Source organism: Nilaparvata lugens, chromosome 7 (genome assembly GCF_014356525.2).
Source record: "Nilaparvata lugens isolate BPH chromosome 7, ASM1435652v1, whole genome shotgun sequence".
NCBI classification, from domain to species: domain Eukaryota; kingdom Metazoa; phylum Arthropoda; class Insecta; order Hemiptera; family Delphacidae; genus Nilaparvata; species Nilaparvata lugens.
Window position 1 is genome coordinate 41,388,844 of NC_052510.1, and position 15,853 is coordinate 41,404,696.

The window sequence follows — 15,853 nt, forward strand, 5'->3', positions numbered from 1 at the left end:
GATCTGTATTATCTAAAATGACTGATAATATACGAGTTCTATCAGAGTTGCAGGAGAATAGACGCATACATTAGCCTACACGAAGCTGGGAGCAGACTGAATCTTTGTTGGGGTTCATTAGGAAATAAGTCCTTCAGTAGGCCTAGTTGATTCATGAATTGGATAACCGTAAATACTTTATAAAATGATTTAATATACATCGAAAAGGCTGATTTTCAACAAATTATTTAATCAATTATTGCATCACAAGATTGCATTGCCGATTTATTCAGAGAATAGATAACATTTCAATGAATAATTTGAATAAAGAAATACCGAAATTGGTGTGGAAAACTTTTCATAGAAGATAAATAATCATTGATAAGACAGTGTCAAGTTCATGAAGTGTGCTCGATAACACGATTTTTTCTAAATTGATCTATCAACTTTTATCAATCACTACACTGATAATACTAACAACTTTGAACAGAATCTGAAGTGACACTTCAATTATCGTTTCCTCAGTTCATTTGGCACTCAATAAAAATGATAATGAGACAATTTTACATAGTTAAAAGTGTTTTGCAATGATTGATAATTGTTTGGAGGGGGAAGGGTGGTATGGTTCAGAAAAGATAAAGAGTTTATCGTTTGTTGGATTTGTCAAAGCTGTTATCGAAATTAATTTATTATTTGAGATTTAACATCAGTCGATCATTTATAGCAGTGACTTAACTGGATTGTCTTGCAGTGGAGTCAATAGTCACATAAACGAGTATCGTAAGTAAATAATTCCTTTTTCTCAAACTTATTTCAAAATTTTAATTTTCTCAGAATGAGTTTCTCCATAAACATTTCATAAGAAGTTAATATTCAGAGTCGGGTAGGCTACAGTAACTATATCACAGTAATAATAAATGTGATAGTTAATAGTTAGATGTGACAGTAATAGTTAATGTAGGGTAGGCCTGTATAAATTATTTATCTTTAGAAGGTATGCAATCTATGATCTAAAATTATATATTATTTGATGAATGTGATAGCATTGCTCTATGATTTATATTTGAATCTATTCATAGATGTTCCATTCATAATTTTCATATATCATAAAAAATAAAAATTTATTTGAAATTTATAATCTCTTTTGGGCTTGCGCCCCGCGCGAGACATTTTCCAATTTGTCAGAATGGACTTGAATGTGTGTAGGAGACAGTTTTCTTATATTTCCAATAAATTAATAAACCACATTCCCTTAAATATTCTTGAAAAAACAAACATAAACCAAAGGCTTAGATCAGACATAGATAGATGGATAATAGCAAATAAAATCGAGGAAAAATTGTTTTAAATAAATTAATTTTCGTCTACTCCATGGTTGCAGTTGACTTACCTACCTCTTACCTTTCTCTTCTTCTTCATTCTCCTTCTTCTTCGTCTTCTTTTTTCTTCTTGGCCTTTTCCGTCTTTATGTTTATAAAAATGTTTATATGTTGCTCATTACGGCGGAATGAGGTAATAGATTTTTATGAAATTTGACAGGTGTGTTCCTTTTTAAATTGCGCGTCGACATTCATACAAGGATTTTTGAAATTTTGCATTTCAAGGATAATATAGAAGGGAAAAGAAGCATCCTACATACGCCAATATTAGAGTGAAAAATCAGACTATAGAATTATTCATCATAAATCAGCTGTCGAGTGGATTATAATCAATTTTGGTGGAACATGACGCATGCAATTCAATATCTCAATGTAACTTGGTAGAAAAACCGCAGCTGTGTAGACTACAAATTGCATGCCTCATTGAATGCTATTTTCAAGCACTATTAGAATAGGATGCAATGAACTTATAACAGCTTGTCTGGGCGCCTAGATGTCTTCTGGTTTTCTCGCGCTTAATTCCGGATGATGATAAAATATGATGATTAAATCTTGTGTAAGCATGATCTGATCAAATAAATAGTTGGTGTATCAGTGTGGATGTGCTTTTGGTTTGGGACGTCTTTCAGTTATAAATGTTATTTACTCTATCGATAAAATTTTTGTTCATTATTTGTTATTATATTCTTTAATATATATAAAAGCGAAATGGCACTCACTGACTGACTGACTGACTGACTCACTCACTCACTCACTCACTCGCAGAACTAAAAGTCTACTGGACCAAAAACGTTCAAATTTGGTAGGTATGTTCAGTTGGCCCTTTAGAGGCGCACTAAGAAATCTTTTGGCAATATTTTAACTCTAAGGGTTGTTTTTAAGGGTTTAAAGTTCGTCTTTTAGCATGTATATTCTTCTTCTCCCAATCTCTTAATTATAATTGAAATTTCCATATCATATGTTACTATAGAACTATAATCTAGATAGAGTACCTCTTCGAAACAGTTGTTAACAACTGGCAACTGAATTAATAATTTTGTCAGGTTGGCATTAAGTTGAGTTGACTTTTTTAGGTTGGCACCAAGTTGAAGATTTAAATGCATTTCAAATTTAAAAAAAAATTAAATTTTAAATTGAAAAATTGATTGGGCACTGCTACTTAAATCCTGGGAATATTATATTAGTAGCCGTCAGGCTCGCTTCGCTCGCCATATCCGTTTAGCCAGACGTTTAGTCTGGACCCCCGACTGGATTGTCCTAACATATGATAAAAATGCTCAAATGAAAAATGCAGGCGAGCGAAGCGAGCCTGCTTGATCTCATCCTTGGGGGTCCAGGATGGATATGGGGGTCCTGGCTAGACGGATATGGCGAGCGAAGCGAGCCTGACGGCTAGTTCTATATAAGGGAAACTAGTTTTATGTGAAAAACCATTCATGAGAAGGTTGTTAGAATTTATATTATGTATAACACTTTCATATTATTCAAAAGTAATCAGTCATTATGTTGTATTGGATGAGGATTGTGTGTGCGTGCGTGCGCGCGCGCGCGTGTGTGTGTGTGTGTGTGTGTGTGTGTGTGTGTGAATAACTGAATAACTTATAAACAATATATAAGGTAATCATTAATTTGGTTGCCCATAGGAACCATAAAGTGTAACCATGTGACAATGTGTGAACACGATAACTCCGTTCCCAATTAACCTATTGACTTGAAATTTCAAACTTCAGGTTCTTATACCATGAGGATCCGACAATAAGAAATAGAATAAAATTCAATTAAAAATGGTGGCAAAAAATGCGGATAATTACTAAAAAACTATGTTTTTCACGGTTTTATCGGAAACGGTTTTAACGATTCTTTTCAAATTTATATTCTCGATAGCTATTTATAAGCCGTATCAACTGACATGAGTCTCATTTTTCGTAAAACTGCAGGAACTTTGTAATATTCTTAAAAAAAATAGATTTTGTTAAATTTCTATCAAGATCTTCTCAAAAATGACTTGACCGATTTTTTCAAATTCATACTCTGTATATAGTTATTTATCAGCTCTATCAACTGGCATTATTCTTCTTCCTGGGAAACAAACAAGGGGTCCACCCCATCCTTGAGAAATGGACTTTGTCACCTCCTTATTGTGCACGAGGTAGGTAGGTAGAGCAGTTTATTCACAAGAACACTCATAGTAGAGATATTTTATCTGTAGAACAGCTGTTATGACGATCAAAAAAATCAAGTTTCACAGTACTTATACAACGATAAATGTATTCTGAAAACAATATAATTATACCGTACAATAAGTATGATCGTAGTTTTAAATATGTAGCAGTCGATTGTCATTATGTTATTCCACTAAATTATTCTCGTTCAAGAATGAGTCTTGCAGTTCAATAAGCAAGGAAAGCTGTGTGAGTGTACCATACCAGATTTTTTTCTTCAAAATATTTGTTACTAGCCGTCAGGCTCGCTTCGCTCGCCATATCCGTCTAGCCAGGGGGCTCCGCCCCCTGGACCCCCGACTGGATCGTCCAAGAATGAGATCAGCAGGCGAGCTTATCTATGTTAGGACAATCCAGTCGGGGGTCCAGACTAAACGGCTGGCTAAAAGGATATGGCGAGCGAAGTGAGCCCTGACTGCTAGTAATATAATATTCCCAGGATTGAAGTAGCAGTGCCCAATCAATTTTTCCGCGATAAATGCATTTAAATCTTCAACTTGGTGCCAACCTAACAAAGTCAACTCAACTTAATGCCAACCTGACAAAATTATTAATTTAGTTGCCAGTTAACAACTGTTTCGAAGAGGTACTCTATCTAGATTATAGTTCTATAGTAACATATGATATGGAAATTTCAATTATAATTAAGAGATTGGGAGAAGAAGAATATACATGCTAAAAGACGAACTTTAAACCCTTAAAAACAACCCTTAGAGTTAAAATATTGCCAAAAGATTTCTTAGTGCGCCTCTAAAGGGTCAACTGAACATACCTACCAAATTTTAACGTTTTTGGTCCGGTAGATTTTCAGTTATGCGAGTGAGTGAGTGAGTGAGTGAGTCAGTCAGTCAGTCAGTGAGTGAGTGCCATTTCGCTTTTATATATATATAGATGTCCACAATCACAAATAATACAATTATTGGACAGCTGAGAGTACGAAGTAAAACATCAAAGTTTCATTGAATGAAGATATAAATTTCAGTGGTTACAAAAAATAATCAAGAAAAATATAACTCTTGAATAGATTCATATTACGCTCATTTGAATTTCCATTCGTCTTTATAACTTGAAGGGTAAAGGTGATCAAAATCGTTGTTTCCTATAGCAATCAGGTAAGATTAATAATTATCCCTTGATTCCCTGTATTCATGTTCATTATCGATAAACATAACCATAAAGATGTAAAAGTGGGTAGATTGCAATGAAGACAAATCAATTCAAAATATTAAGTGGCTTTCATAATTTGAAATAACGTTGATTAATATTGCTCATATACCTATTTAATAAGTATATCATAGGCTTCTATACATAAACGACTAAGATTTACTTCCAGTAATAATTCATTCACAATAATATTCGCCTTCTTCTTCATTATTCAATTTGATTAATTTCTGAGATGAGATTCACTGCAAGCTGTCAGTGTTTCTTACATAAATGCTGCCTATTCAGGTATCAATCCGGCTTCTAATTACTCAAAAACAGGGTATCGTAGGCACTTCGTGAAGATGGAAACATACCTAAATATTCTGATTCTAGAGTACCTCAGAATATCCTAATCACTTGATGCGCATTTGGTGGTCGCGACCGATTCAAAATGGCGGATCCAGCATTAATTAAAACGGTCATAGAATGGTTACCATCCTTGATAGAGACCTCTAGTAAACGCAAATAATGGAATAACAATAAACTGTTCTACCAAGTTTGTTATTACACATTTCCACCTAAAACATTATTTTGACCTACAAAAATGCACTTTTTCAATAACATTCAATTTTTCACAAGAATTTTTTCTGAATAACTACTTTCAATGACAATTTTTGGATATCCAAAAAAAAAACTTCTTTTAAATATAATTTATGATCTATTCCCGTTTGTTCCAAGCTTTTATCACCTTTTGTTCTGGAGCTATGATTTTTTTATGATGTCATTCTATAGCCGCTGAGCCAATTAACTATTATTAAAACTGAACTATAAAATCGATTTTTTCACGACTACTTCATAATAAAGATCTCAATCTCTTTGTTACAACCAGCCAAATAAGAATATTGATGTGGAAGCAACGAATATATTTTTCATAATTTATAAATTCAAGATGGCTGTCATAACTGATAAATTCTTTTATATCGTTTTCTATTCAGTTATAGTGAGAGATATCGGATCGATTCTACCACCAAAGTGTTCATAACTACCCAATATATAATGTTCTAGATATTATTCTCATTTTAATTACTCTTTCCATGATTAATTTTGTTTCAAAAACATACAATCTTCGGGGACGAAATTTCACTTTCCGCTCTGTAAATCTATTCACAGTGAACATAACATAATTTTACTGTGTTGTAGAATACTCCCAAAGATTCAAAATGACATCTAGTTGAGGGCTGTATGTCCATTTTCCACTTCTGGAGCGTCATTGGAAAAAGAGAGAAAAGTATGGTTTGCAGCCAAAAGTTACATTTTTCCCTCCATGGTAGGCCTATGCTAAGCCTGCTTGCCAATTAGAAAACCGTGTATCTCAATAACCCTTGAAGGTATATTCTTGGAGATTGTATCAATCTCTTCGTTATCACGTGTAAAAAGCGGATATCCATGATGGCAATCTTAAAAATAGTTGTCATCATGAAAAAAATCGGAATATTTAGAACTGTTTCCATCTTCACGAAGTGCCCACGAAATCCCTTAAGTAATAACCGTACTGTATTGCTTAAATGTTGAAGTAAATTCTACCATGAATACTTCATTAATAAATCCCATGAAGTTTATTATTTCATAATCATCCTATTCTATAAAAGAGGTTTGAACAGTTTTGATCATGGAAAGTATTTTCAATTTTAATTCGTGAATGTGATATGCTCTATCTGATCAAACGAATAATCACACAAACTTCAGAAGTATAACCACAGAATTATAATGGTGATGAGAAGAGCCGCGTTTACACCAAACTTATTAACAAAATGTTAATAACTTAATCCTTATAGAGATTCTATAAGATTGAACGGAACTTGACAAACACATATGATCATCATGTGTATGATATGTTATGTTCAATCTAATAGAATCTATAAGGATTGAGTTATTAACATTTTGTTACTAACTTTGATGTAAACGCAGCTTAAGAGAGAAACAGGATACTCAATAAGAACATTATTTATCATTGAATTATTTCTGAATAATATATCGGAATAAACAATGAAATTCATTCTGGTGTAATTGGTCCACATTTTTCTACTCTAATCACAGGTAACAAAAGCTAATGAGGGTGTGTATTGAGATGGCTGCTTGCTTGTGATTGGCTGATTTCATTTGACAAATTGGAAGGCGGATGATTCGATTGAAACCGGTTACTTGCTCAGGATTGGCCGAGCTTATTTCAGCATTAAGAATATGACAACATTAGGATCAGCGTCGACCAATAGATATAGAAATTTCATAGTTCGTTATTGATTAATTTTCTCACAATCAATGCTGTAGTTTAATTGAATCTTCAATACAGGAAAAACTATATATCATAGAGGTTTATTTCTGTTCAATTAACTGGATACGTTCATTTTAGAATGCTGAAATTCTTGTGGAACAATCGGATGACAACAACAGAATAGATACCCCACAGTGAGAACCACGTTATAAAGTTATAACATGTTATAAATGTAACCTGATTACATTGGTTTGCTATCCTTTTGATGTCCTTTTGTCATCAGACAAGCAGATAGTTCTATCCTCTTCCAACTTTACATCGTTGTCGAATCCTTTGTAAACTTTGTATGAAAATATAATAAACTACCAGAATATTATATCTCAATTTGGAAGATTCATTATCAAATCTTGGAAAAATTCAATCCGTTTGTGTTTTTCACAGACCCTTGCAAGAGTGGGCTACACCCGCTCGTAATGGATAAAAACTCTATTGAACAAAATCACTCAATTTATCTATTTCTTCAATTTATTTCAATTAGTTCATCCCGGGAATACAAGAATATTATAATTTACAAACTAAATTGACTAGAAAATAATATTGCTTGTGTAATAGAGATTTTAAAGTATGATTTTTGCAATAGAATAATCAAGATGGATCTATGAAAGTGTGGATAAATTTTTCTTGAACTGTTGTCTAATAACAATTCAAATGATAGAAATAATACAAATTACTGATTATCATGAATGTTGCAGAAGTAGAATGACTTCGTACAAAGTATCACCTATCACATGCCCTCTGCATTTGGCCAAGGGACCCCACTGGGATGCCAACACTCAGACTCTCTACTGTGTCGACATATTCAAGGGAACCGTTCACAGCTATAAACCATCCACCTGTCAGTTTTCCACTGCTACAGTTGGCGATGGTGAGTATACAAAATATCATTGATAGAATACAAAAGAGTGGAATGACTTTTATTTCACAGTAATGACTTGAAGTTTGGACAGTAATGTCCATCCTACCACGTAGTGCACTCTTGAAATCCTCTCTTTTTTCCAAGTCACAGTTTGGATTTAGAAAGGGCAGAACCATTGAAGATGCTGTTTTCGGAATTAAGCAGGGTACACTTATAAGGTTAGGGACGATTTTGGAAGGTTTTGGGTATTTTCTGTGACTTGTCGGGAACTTTTGATAATGTTCAACATGATCTTATATTGCCCACATTCAAATATAATGGTGTAAATGGGATGGAATACTCATCGTTCCAGTCATATTTATCGGGGAGGTTCCAGAGAGTGTCAATATCTGTTGGTAACAGAACATGCAGCTCATCTTGGTTCCCCTCAGGGAGTACCGCAGGGTTTAATATTGGGTCCCCTCTTATACCTGGTCTATGTTAATGACATCGAGAGTCAGGTCAATTTCAAACTCTCTCTTTCTGCAGACGACACTACAGCTCTAATCACAAGTAATAACAGTGATTGTTTGATAAGAGAGGCAGAGAGGTGTCTTGCTGAATTTTATTTGTGATTTGTTCAGAATAGTCCTAGTTTAAATTAAAAAAAAAACTAAAGTAATTCCTTTCAAAAACGTATCGAGAATAATGGAATATTCATACTACAGGAGAAAGCTATTAGGATAATTTATAAGATCAATACAAGGTTTTCTTGCAGACCTTATTTTTAAGAAAAGAAATTGCTGACGGTTCCTGCCATTTATATATTAGATTTAGCAATCTTCGTTTTCAGAAATAGACGGATATATGAGGAGAACCAGGATAGTATTATTCCCATAATAAAATATTTCGAGGTTTTGTTTACTCATGTCATAGACTTAGTCTGCTGGAGAGTAGCCCGTTTTAAATGGGAATGAAAATATTCAATTCAATTCCATCTCACATGAGAGGAATTGAGGTCTTGAAGGAGTTCAAAAAAAAGAAACACTCAGGGAATTCCTTATTGTTTTTGGTCATTACAGATTAGCAGACACCCTTGTTGGTTGATGTTTCATGAATGTGTCTTATGTGAAATCTGTTCTATTGACTGTTGCGTTGAAAGATGAAGGATAGTAGTAATATAATAATATACAGTATTAGATTACACTTTGACGTGTCATATACTGCGAGAGCGTTGCTCCCCCGATACTGTTTCATGTGATGAACGAGTAAAGTGGAGTACAGTAAAAAAGAGTCACCTTTCAAGTGTTCTAAAGTGATTGACTTCAAAAACAGATCCATTTACAATGTAAAACGATTCTAAATAATCAAATCACTCATTCCATTACTCACAAAACACTAAAATTCATTAAATGCATCAAACACGTTTAGTATGTTATTCACTAGGTGCTTGCATACCTGTACCTGAACCAAACCTATACCAAAACCTACGTTGATAATCCAATTTGTGGGCAATGTTCGCTATGAATCAGGGCCAAGCTAAACGAAGTATTTTATCAGGCGTTTTCAAACGAGGATCATCACACAAATTTTTATCAGCGGGGAGTGGAAAGCGCTGGTAAAAGATTGTTCAATGCTCTACCTGCGCATTTCAAGGAAATGAACGGTAAGGATTTAAAAAAAAAATGAAAAATGAGTTATTGAATGTCTCCGCATTTTCAACTGCGGAATTAACGGCTCATTGTGAGCAACTAAGACTGTTTAGATAAATTCAGACTAAAGCGCTTAGACTGATTGAATAATCTGCATACCCCTCTTAAAAGTGGTCAACAGATGATTATATGAAAAAAACGAGTCAGCAGATAAGGAAGCTCTCCAATTGGCTGATTTGGTTGGCGTTAGGGAATCAGCGAATAATCAGCCAATCGGAGAGCTTCCTGCCCTGCCGACTCGTCTGTGAACGCCTGAATAACCCTTCGTGTGGCTTGTGTTGTTGTAGGACAACGCGCATCAATACCGTTGCATTGAAGTAGATTAGTGGAATCTGAAATGGCTTGAAAAGTGTCAGCCCGTGTCACACTTATCATGAAGCGTTCTGGACCTTCTCATGTCCGAAATAGGATACATAAACGAAATAGGGCACACAAGGTGGACATGCACCTTTCTTATGTCTTATGCAGTGTTTGTGATCGTAAAAGCACTCAGCACATTATCTTTCTCAATGTTACGATCCGTCTTGACTATATAGTTGTCACTCAACAATGGGGGAGCAGCCGTCGACTGTATTAGCCCTATCTAACATTACTCAACCCGGAGGTTAATATTATTTGTGAAGGCTTATAGATTGAATACCTTCAATGGTTAGTGACGAGAGATGAATGAGCCTTTGATGTGTTTCATTATTTCTATTGGATTTTTTATTATATTAAACAACTGGATCTAATCTATTTTCCGACTGGCTCTTCAAAAGTAAGATTATCTTATAATCTAAGACTTGATAGTTCAAGTATGGTAACATTTTAGAAGTTTTGGCGAATGATATGGAAAAGACTTTGTTCAACTACAACTAGAGTAGGTATGAAAGACATTATTACCTAAGTTACCTTTTTACCTGTTAATTGTTCTCATTATCATTACGGAAAGACAATGCACTCTTTTCAGTGATGGGTGTAACGCTGGTGAAGATCTTCCAATACTGTTTTTATCTCATTAGAGACTCTACAAATCATCTTTTAATAAGTGCAGGATATTCCATCCACATAGGATAGAGAAGATTAAAAATATGAATCTCGAATCTGATCTAGATATTTTAATATATTTGCAGGCAAGAGTGAAATGGCAGTGATTGTACCAGTGACAGGCGAGAAAGACAAGTTCCTGGTTAGTATGAAGAATGATGTGGCCACCATCAGCTGGGACGGAGTCAGCGATAAAACATCCAAACCTGAGATTGTGGCCTCGGCCGAACCAGCCGACAACCACAACAGACTCAATAACGGAAAAGTAGATCCTTGTGGCCGATTATGGGCTGGTCAGTAGATCAATGACCATTCACAATTACATAAAATAATATAATAGTCTACGATTATTTCAGAATATTATTTTCACTTTATGATCTAACCATATCATAATTTTATAGAGTCAAGTATATTGAATACTACTCGTATGTTAATGGTAATACAAATACATTGATACGATTAGATTACTTTGTCTATGTTGGCATTATGTTATGATGAAAGTACTGTAAATGTAGGCGCACACAGATCGTCATTGGACGGACAGCACGCATCGGACGGATCGGACGATTAGATTTGATGTGCGCATACCTATCCAAAAGTACCTATTGCTCAAATGACTATATTCCACTGACAGAGCAAGGTTAAAACTTGAAGGTAGAAGCATTGCTCTGTCTGTGGAATATAGTCATCTGAGCGGAATTTTGAGATAGTGGGGTGGAACTTGGAGTGTTGGTAGTTTCCGTTCTGTTACCGAATCAGCAGTGATCATGTCATTTTGCACTTGCTTGTTATCTTATTCATACCTATATATTATGAAAATTGTCGACTAGAAGGCCTATGCATGAGATATCTTGCTTACTTTTTGTCATACTTATCTAAACAAAACTTTTAAAGGCTTCCAAAAGCTTCTACTACAGAAATTTCTTCCATGGTTTGTATCGTCATGAGTCTTTTCTACACCCAACGAATTTGAAACAACACAACACTCAAGATGTCATCTAATTATGTCATCTGTTCTATTTGTGAGCCCGGTGATTCAGAGTATTTCTATATGGGAGTGATGTTTCATCAAAGAGAGGAATAGAATTCATGGCCAGTAATCGCTCTCATTAATACAATAATTGTATTAATAGAAACTTGTTCCATTCAAATTTCTGTTGGAGATGAAATTGAATTATGAGTTGAATTATTCAATTAAAAGTGTGATTGATTTCTTTATCTTTAATAGAAGTTGAGAATTGAATGGAAAAATTAATATTCAATTACATATTCTGTTCATTAGGTACAACCGGTAGAAGGTTACACCCAACTGAATTGGAATTCGAAGAAGACGTGGGATCACTGTACTGCTTTGAAAAATGTGGAAAAGTTTCAAAGAAGTTGGACAATATCACAATTTCGAACGGTCTGGAATGGAGTGAGGACTGCAAGAAATTCTTCTATGTTGACTCCTACAGATACAATGTGATGGCCTACGATTATGACAATGCTACTGGAAATATATGTAAGTTAGCTTTGTTTAATAAATCCAATGAGTAATTGAACATCCTCCTCAATTGATATTATGTTTTATTTATCTATTCATTAGGTTAGCACAAACAATACAATGATTGGAAAAAACCGGCTATTGTCCTGTTTATCTTCCTTATTTCTCATCATCATCATCAGTATCATCACCTACGCACAAGCCTGTATCTCAAAAGGGCGTCATCCCCAGCAGAAAAAGTATTACCTTCGAAATAGCATCAGTAACATAAATAAATATCGTTTTTGAATATCAAAAGAATAATCAATAAGAATACTCTTCCATCTAATTCAATTGAAAAAAATGCAATTTATGCATTTGAATCTTCCCCATTGAAAAGTTATTGACTAAGCAGTGATAGGCTTATCTGGTCCCTCCGTAGTATATATATCTGATAGGCATATCCCCGTACTCTTTATATTGTTTTGCTGTTGGAAGGGTGGCTGTTTGAGGCTATAGCGCTGCGCTCCGCTAACTCATATAGTGATGGATGAGCTTTGAAGCTCTTTTCAAACTCAAATTTAATTTATTTAATCATCGATCTTTCCATTACTAATACACAAGACTACAACTCATGAGGGCATCATCCTCAGCAGGAAGAGCAAAAATTGTGGAGAAAGGATTCCATATGACTGAAATCTATTCATAAAGTTATCGGGAAAAAATAGTGGCAAAAATAGTCACATAATTTTAGAAAAGGAATTATGATCCAAGTTGATCAGATTACTGATAAAGTTGTTTCCTTGATCTATTGATAATTGAACTATTGAAGTTCTATAAAGTCAACAAGGATCAAGAATATTATTAATGTCTATCCATTTATACTTGTATTTATCAGTTTTTATTTAAAATACAATGGTTGATTCATACATTTAGGATCCTTTTTATTGTTGAATCTGTTTTATTTGTTGAATTTGGGATTATCTTTATTAAAATTCAATAGGGATTTAACCTGAAGATATAGATAATAAATTCATTATTGTCTGCTTATGAATAAATTGGATGAAAAAAGAATATGATTATTTTCATCAGGTAATGGGAAGGAGATCTTCAAGACAAAAGAGAACTGTGTACCTGGACTTTTGGATGCAATGACCATCGATACCGCGGGCCGCTTGTACATCGCCAACTATGTTGGAGCCCAAGTAAGTTGCTATTGCACTACTAAAGACAAAATAAAAGAAAATGAACAATATTTTATCTTGATATAATTTCCAATATCTTGAGCTGTTTCAAGTTCGATCCATTCTCTCGTCCATTCAGGCTATTTATATTATTTAATAGTAAGAACTCATCGTCAAGAGAATGTTTTTTATAAGAAACTCGTATTTTCCAACCTCGATTTCTTCCAATCCCGTCCGTTTCTGCAATTCAGTTTTATACAATAGACAGGCATTCTTGTAGCATTCTCAATGGGCATTCTTATTGTTTAATTTGAAAATTTACCTTAGATCGAATTATTAGATAGTGACCATTAATTTTATGTGAAAAGCATGTCTGCAACCCCAATTAACTGGGGTAAAGGGATTAACTGGAGAAAATTGTTTATCCCAATTAACTTGGGATAAACCTCAATTAACTGAACTCTTTCTTTTCCCACTCCAGGTCGTATGCATTGATAGTTGAGCTACAAAAGGCAAACTAGTCTCATCTAAAAATATCCCTCAAATATAATTTACAAACATCAATATTGAACCTTACTGATTCTACGAGAAATTAGTTTTTTCCAAGCCAAACTAACCTGGATAAATCACTCTGTTTCCGCTTATCAGGTGATAATAGCCTAATCGACATTCACATGGGAGCGAACTAGTTTTAATCGTAGACTTGATATCCCGTGAAAATATCAATATTGAAAATTCATTCTATAAGAGAAGCTCTTGTTTTTTCAACCTCGATTTTATTGAAACCCTCTGATTTTGCTTATCAGGTGGTTGTAATCGACAGCCACACGGGCAAACTGGTGCAGAAGATCCCGATCCCCGCCGAGGAGGTGACGTCATGTGCGTTTGGAGGACCCAACCTCGACATCCTCTACGTGACCACTGGCAACACCAACCCCAGTGCCAAGCACCCCATCGCCGGCAGGATATTCCAGGTCACCGGGCTGGGAGCCACCGGATATGCCGGCCGCTCTGTTGTCTTGTAACAAACTTTCATTCATCCTTACTCCAATTTCAAATTCCTCTTCTTTCACCCAAAGACTAATTCAAAATTCCTTTGTATTCAAATTATTTACAATTTCAAATTCCTCTTCATTTACCCATATAGGTACTCATTTGGGATTTCCATGTATTTCAATTATTTACAATATCACTTACAATTAATTTCAACCATCGAGAAAAACAGTATAAGCTCTCTATGCAACCATTTTTACACTATTATATTGCTCAATGTCAGTTCATATTGTTCATAAATCAACTTCCCCTTAGAACTCATTATAAATCCCTTTGTAGCCTATTTTCATTTCATCTATAGGCCTACATAAAATTCTACAAGTCTCTCTCAACCCTCAAACTCTTCAATTTTCAATAATTTTATCAAAATTCTCTAACACATGATCAATCTATTTGAAGAATTCCATTGTCAAATGGTAATATTGGTTATTGGTCTTCAAAGTCTATGAATAAATAAGCCGTTTTTCAGTGAAATCTAAGAATTATTATTTAAGAGATAATGAAAATAATTATTGTTGATAAATTATTATTGTTGTTTTCATCAGTTTGATTACTCACATTTAATTTATTGCATGTAACCTCCTTTACGAGAGTTCACAACCATACAATTCATCAAACATATATCGGCCTACTGGTATATATTTTTCAACTGAGACTATGATTCCTCTCATTTCTATCTATGATAGACTATTCAATCAGTCAGTATTTTCTACAAAATATCTCTTGTTCAATATTATTCAATCTATGAGAGAGATTAATATTGTAAAGATTCCTGTCTCCATTTCTCCATTACCTAGTTACCGTCCACACTATATTCAAGAGATTAATTCATAATTTCATATGAAAAATTATTGCAAAAATATATCTTTAGTAGGTACTCATAATAATTGAAGAAATATATTTTTTATGACTAAAGATGGTATTTATTTTTACATCCTGGAGAATACCTTCTGATTCCTCATGTACAGATGAAAGATTGTAACTTGGTACCAAACAGATATTATTCATTCATTCATTCATTGACTGAGGCCAATAAATACAATTTTCTGGTAAAAATAAGCTATCTGCATCCAGCCTACCATTAAGACAGAGTCAGAAAAAATCTTGAATTGAGAAAAAAATATTCATATGCTGTTTCAACACGCGTTGAACAATTTTGCATGTTGATGAATTTGAATAGTGGCCTATTGGAGCTCAGTAGGGCTATTCTACAATAGTATGGCCAAGAAAAAAAAATATATATTATTGAAGTATAAACTAAGCACATATCTCCAAGCCTAAACTCCTGGGTACCTGTTTATAAGTCATATCCCATAACAATCTTCTACTAATTTATTGAATTAAAAGCAAGAAGATCTGCAAGCAAGATGAATAGATCATCTGCTTGAGTATGTAAAAATAATATTGTTGGAATAGATGATTGAATATTAAATTTGGATACTCTTATATTCTATAGGTATACAATATCTGATTTTGTATAGATGATATATAATATCCAAATTGAATATCCAAAACTGGATCAC

At 34.1% G+C, this 15,853-nt stretch overlaps 1 protein-coding gene across 4 annotated transcripts; it reads left to right on the plus strand.

Moving 5' to 3' along the window:
• Positions 1–560: 560 nt before the first annotated feature.
• LOC111048705 (regucalcin) lies at positions 561–15,245 on the plus strand. 4 transcript variants are annotated; one of them, XM_039432796.1, is made up of 6 exons: positions 561–973; positions 7,748–7,920; positions 10,715–10,921; positions 11,911–12,132; positions 13,186–13,298; positions 14,084–15,245. In XM_039432796.1, the coding sequence occupies exons 2-6, from the start codon at positions 7,755–7,757 to the stop codon at positions 14,300–14,302; spliced, it is 927 nt and encodes a 308-aa protein (XP_039288730.1). In that variant the 5' UTR covers positions 561–973; positions 7,748–7,754; the 3' UTR covers positions 14,303–15,245. The 4 variants fall into 4 exon arrangements, with proteins under 4 accessions (XP_039288730.1, XP_039288728.1, XP_039288727.1 ...); XM_039432794.1 differs by having other exon boundaries at positions 561–759; XM_039432793.1 differs by lacking the exon at positions 561–973 and adding an exon at positions 3,461–3,507.
• Positions 15,246–15,853: the final 608 nt, after the last annotated feature.

Bases quoted from the DNA above. Each gene is read 5' to 3' on its own strand.
- LOC111048705 (XM_039432793.1), top strand. From the start codon at position 3,476: ATGGACTTTGTCACCTCCTTATTGTGCACGAG. The intron at 12,133-13,185 runs GTAAGTTAGCTT...TATTTTCATCAG, and splicing joins CAATGCTACTGGAAATATAT to GTAATGGGAAGGAGATCTTC. The intron at 13,299-14,083 runs GTAAGTTGCTAT...TTTGCTTATCAG, and splicing joins CCAACTATGTTGGAGCCCAA to GTGGTTGTAATCGACAGCCA.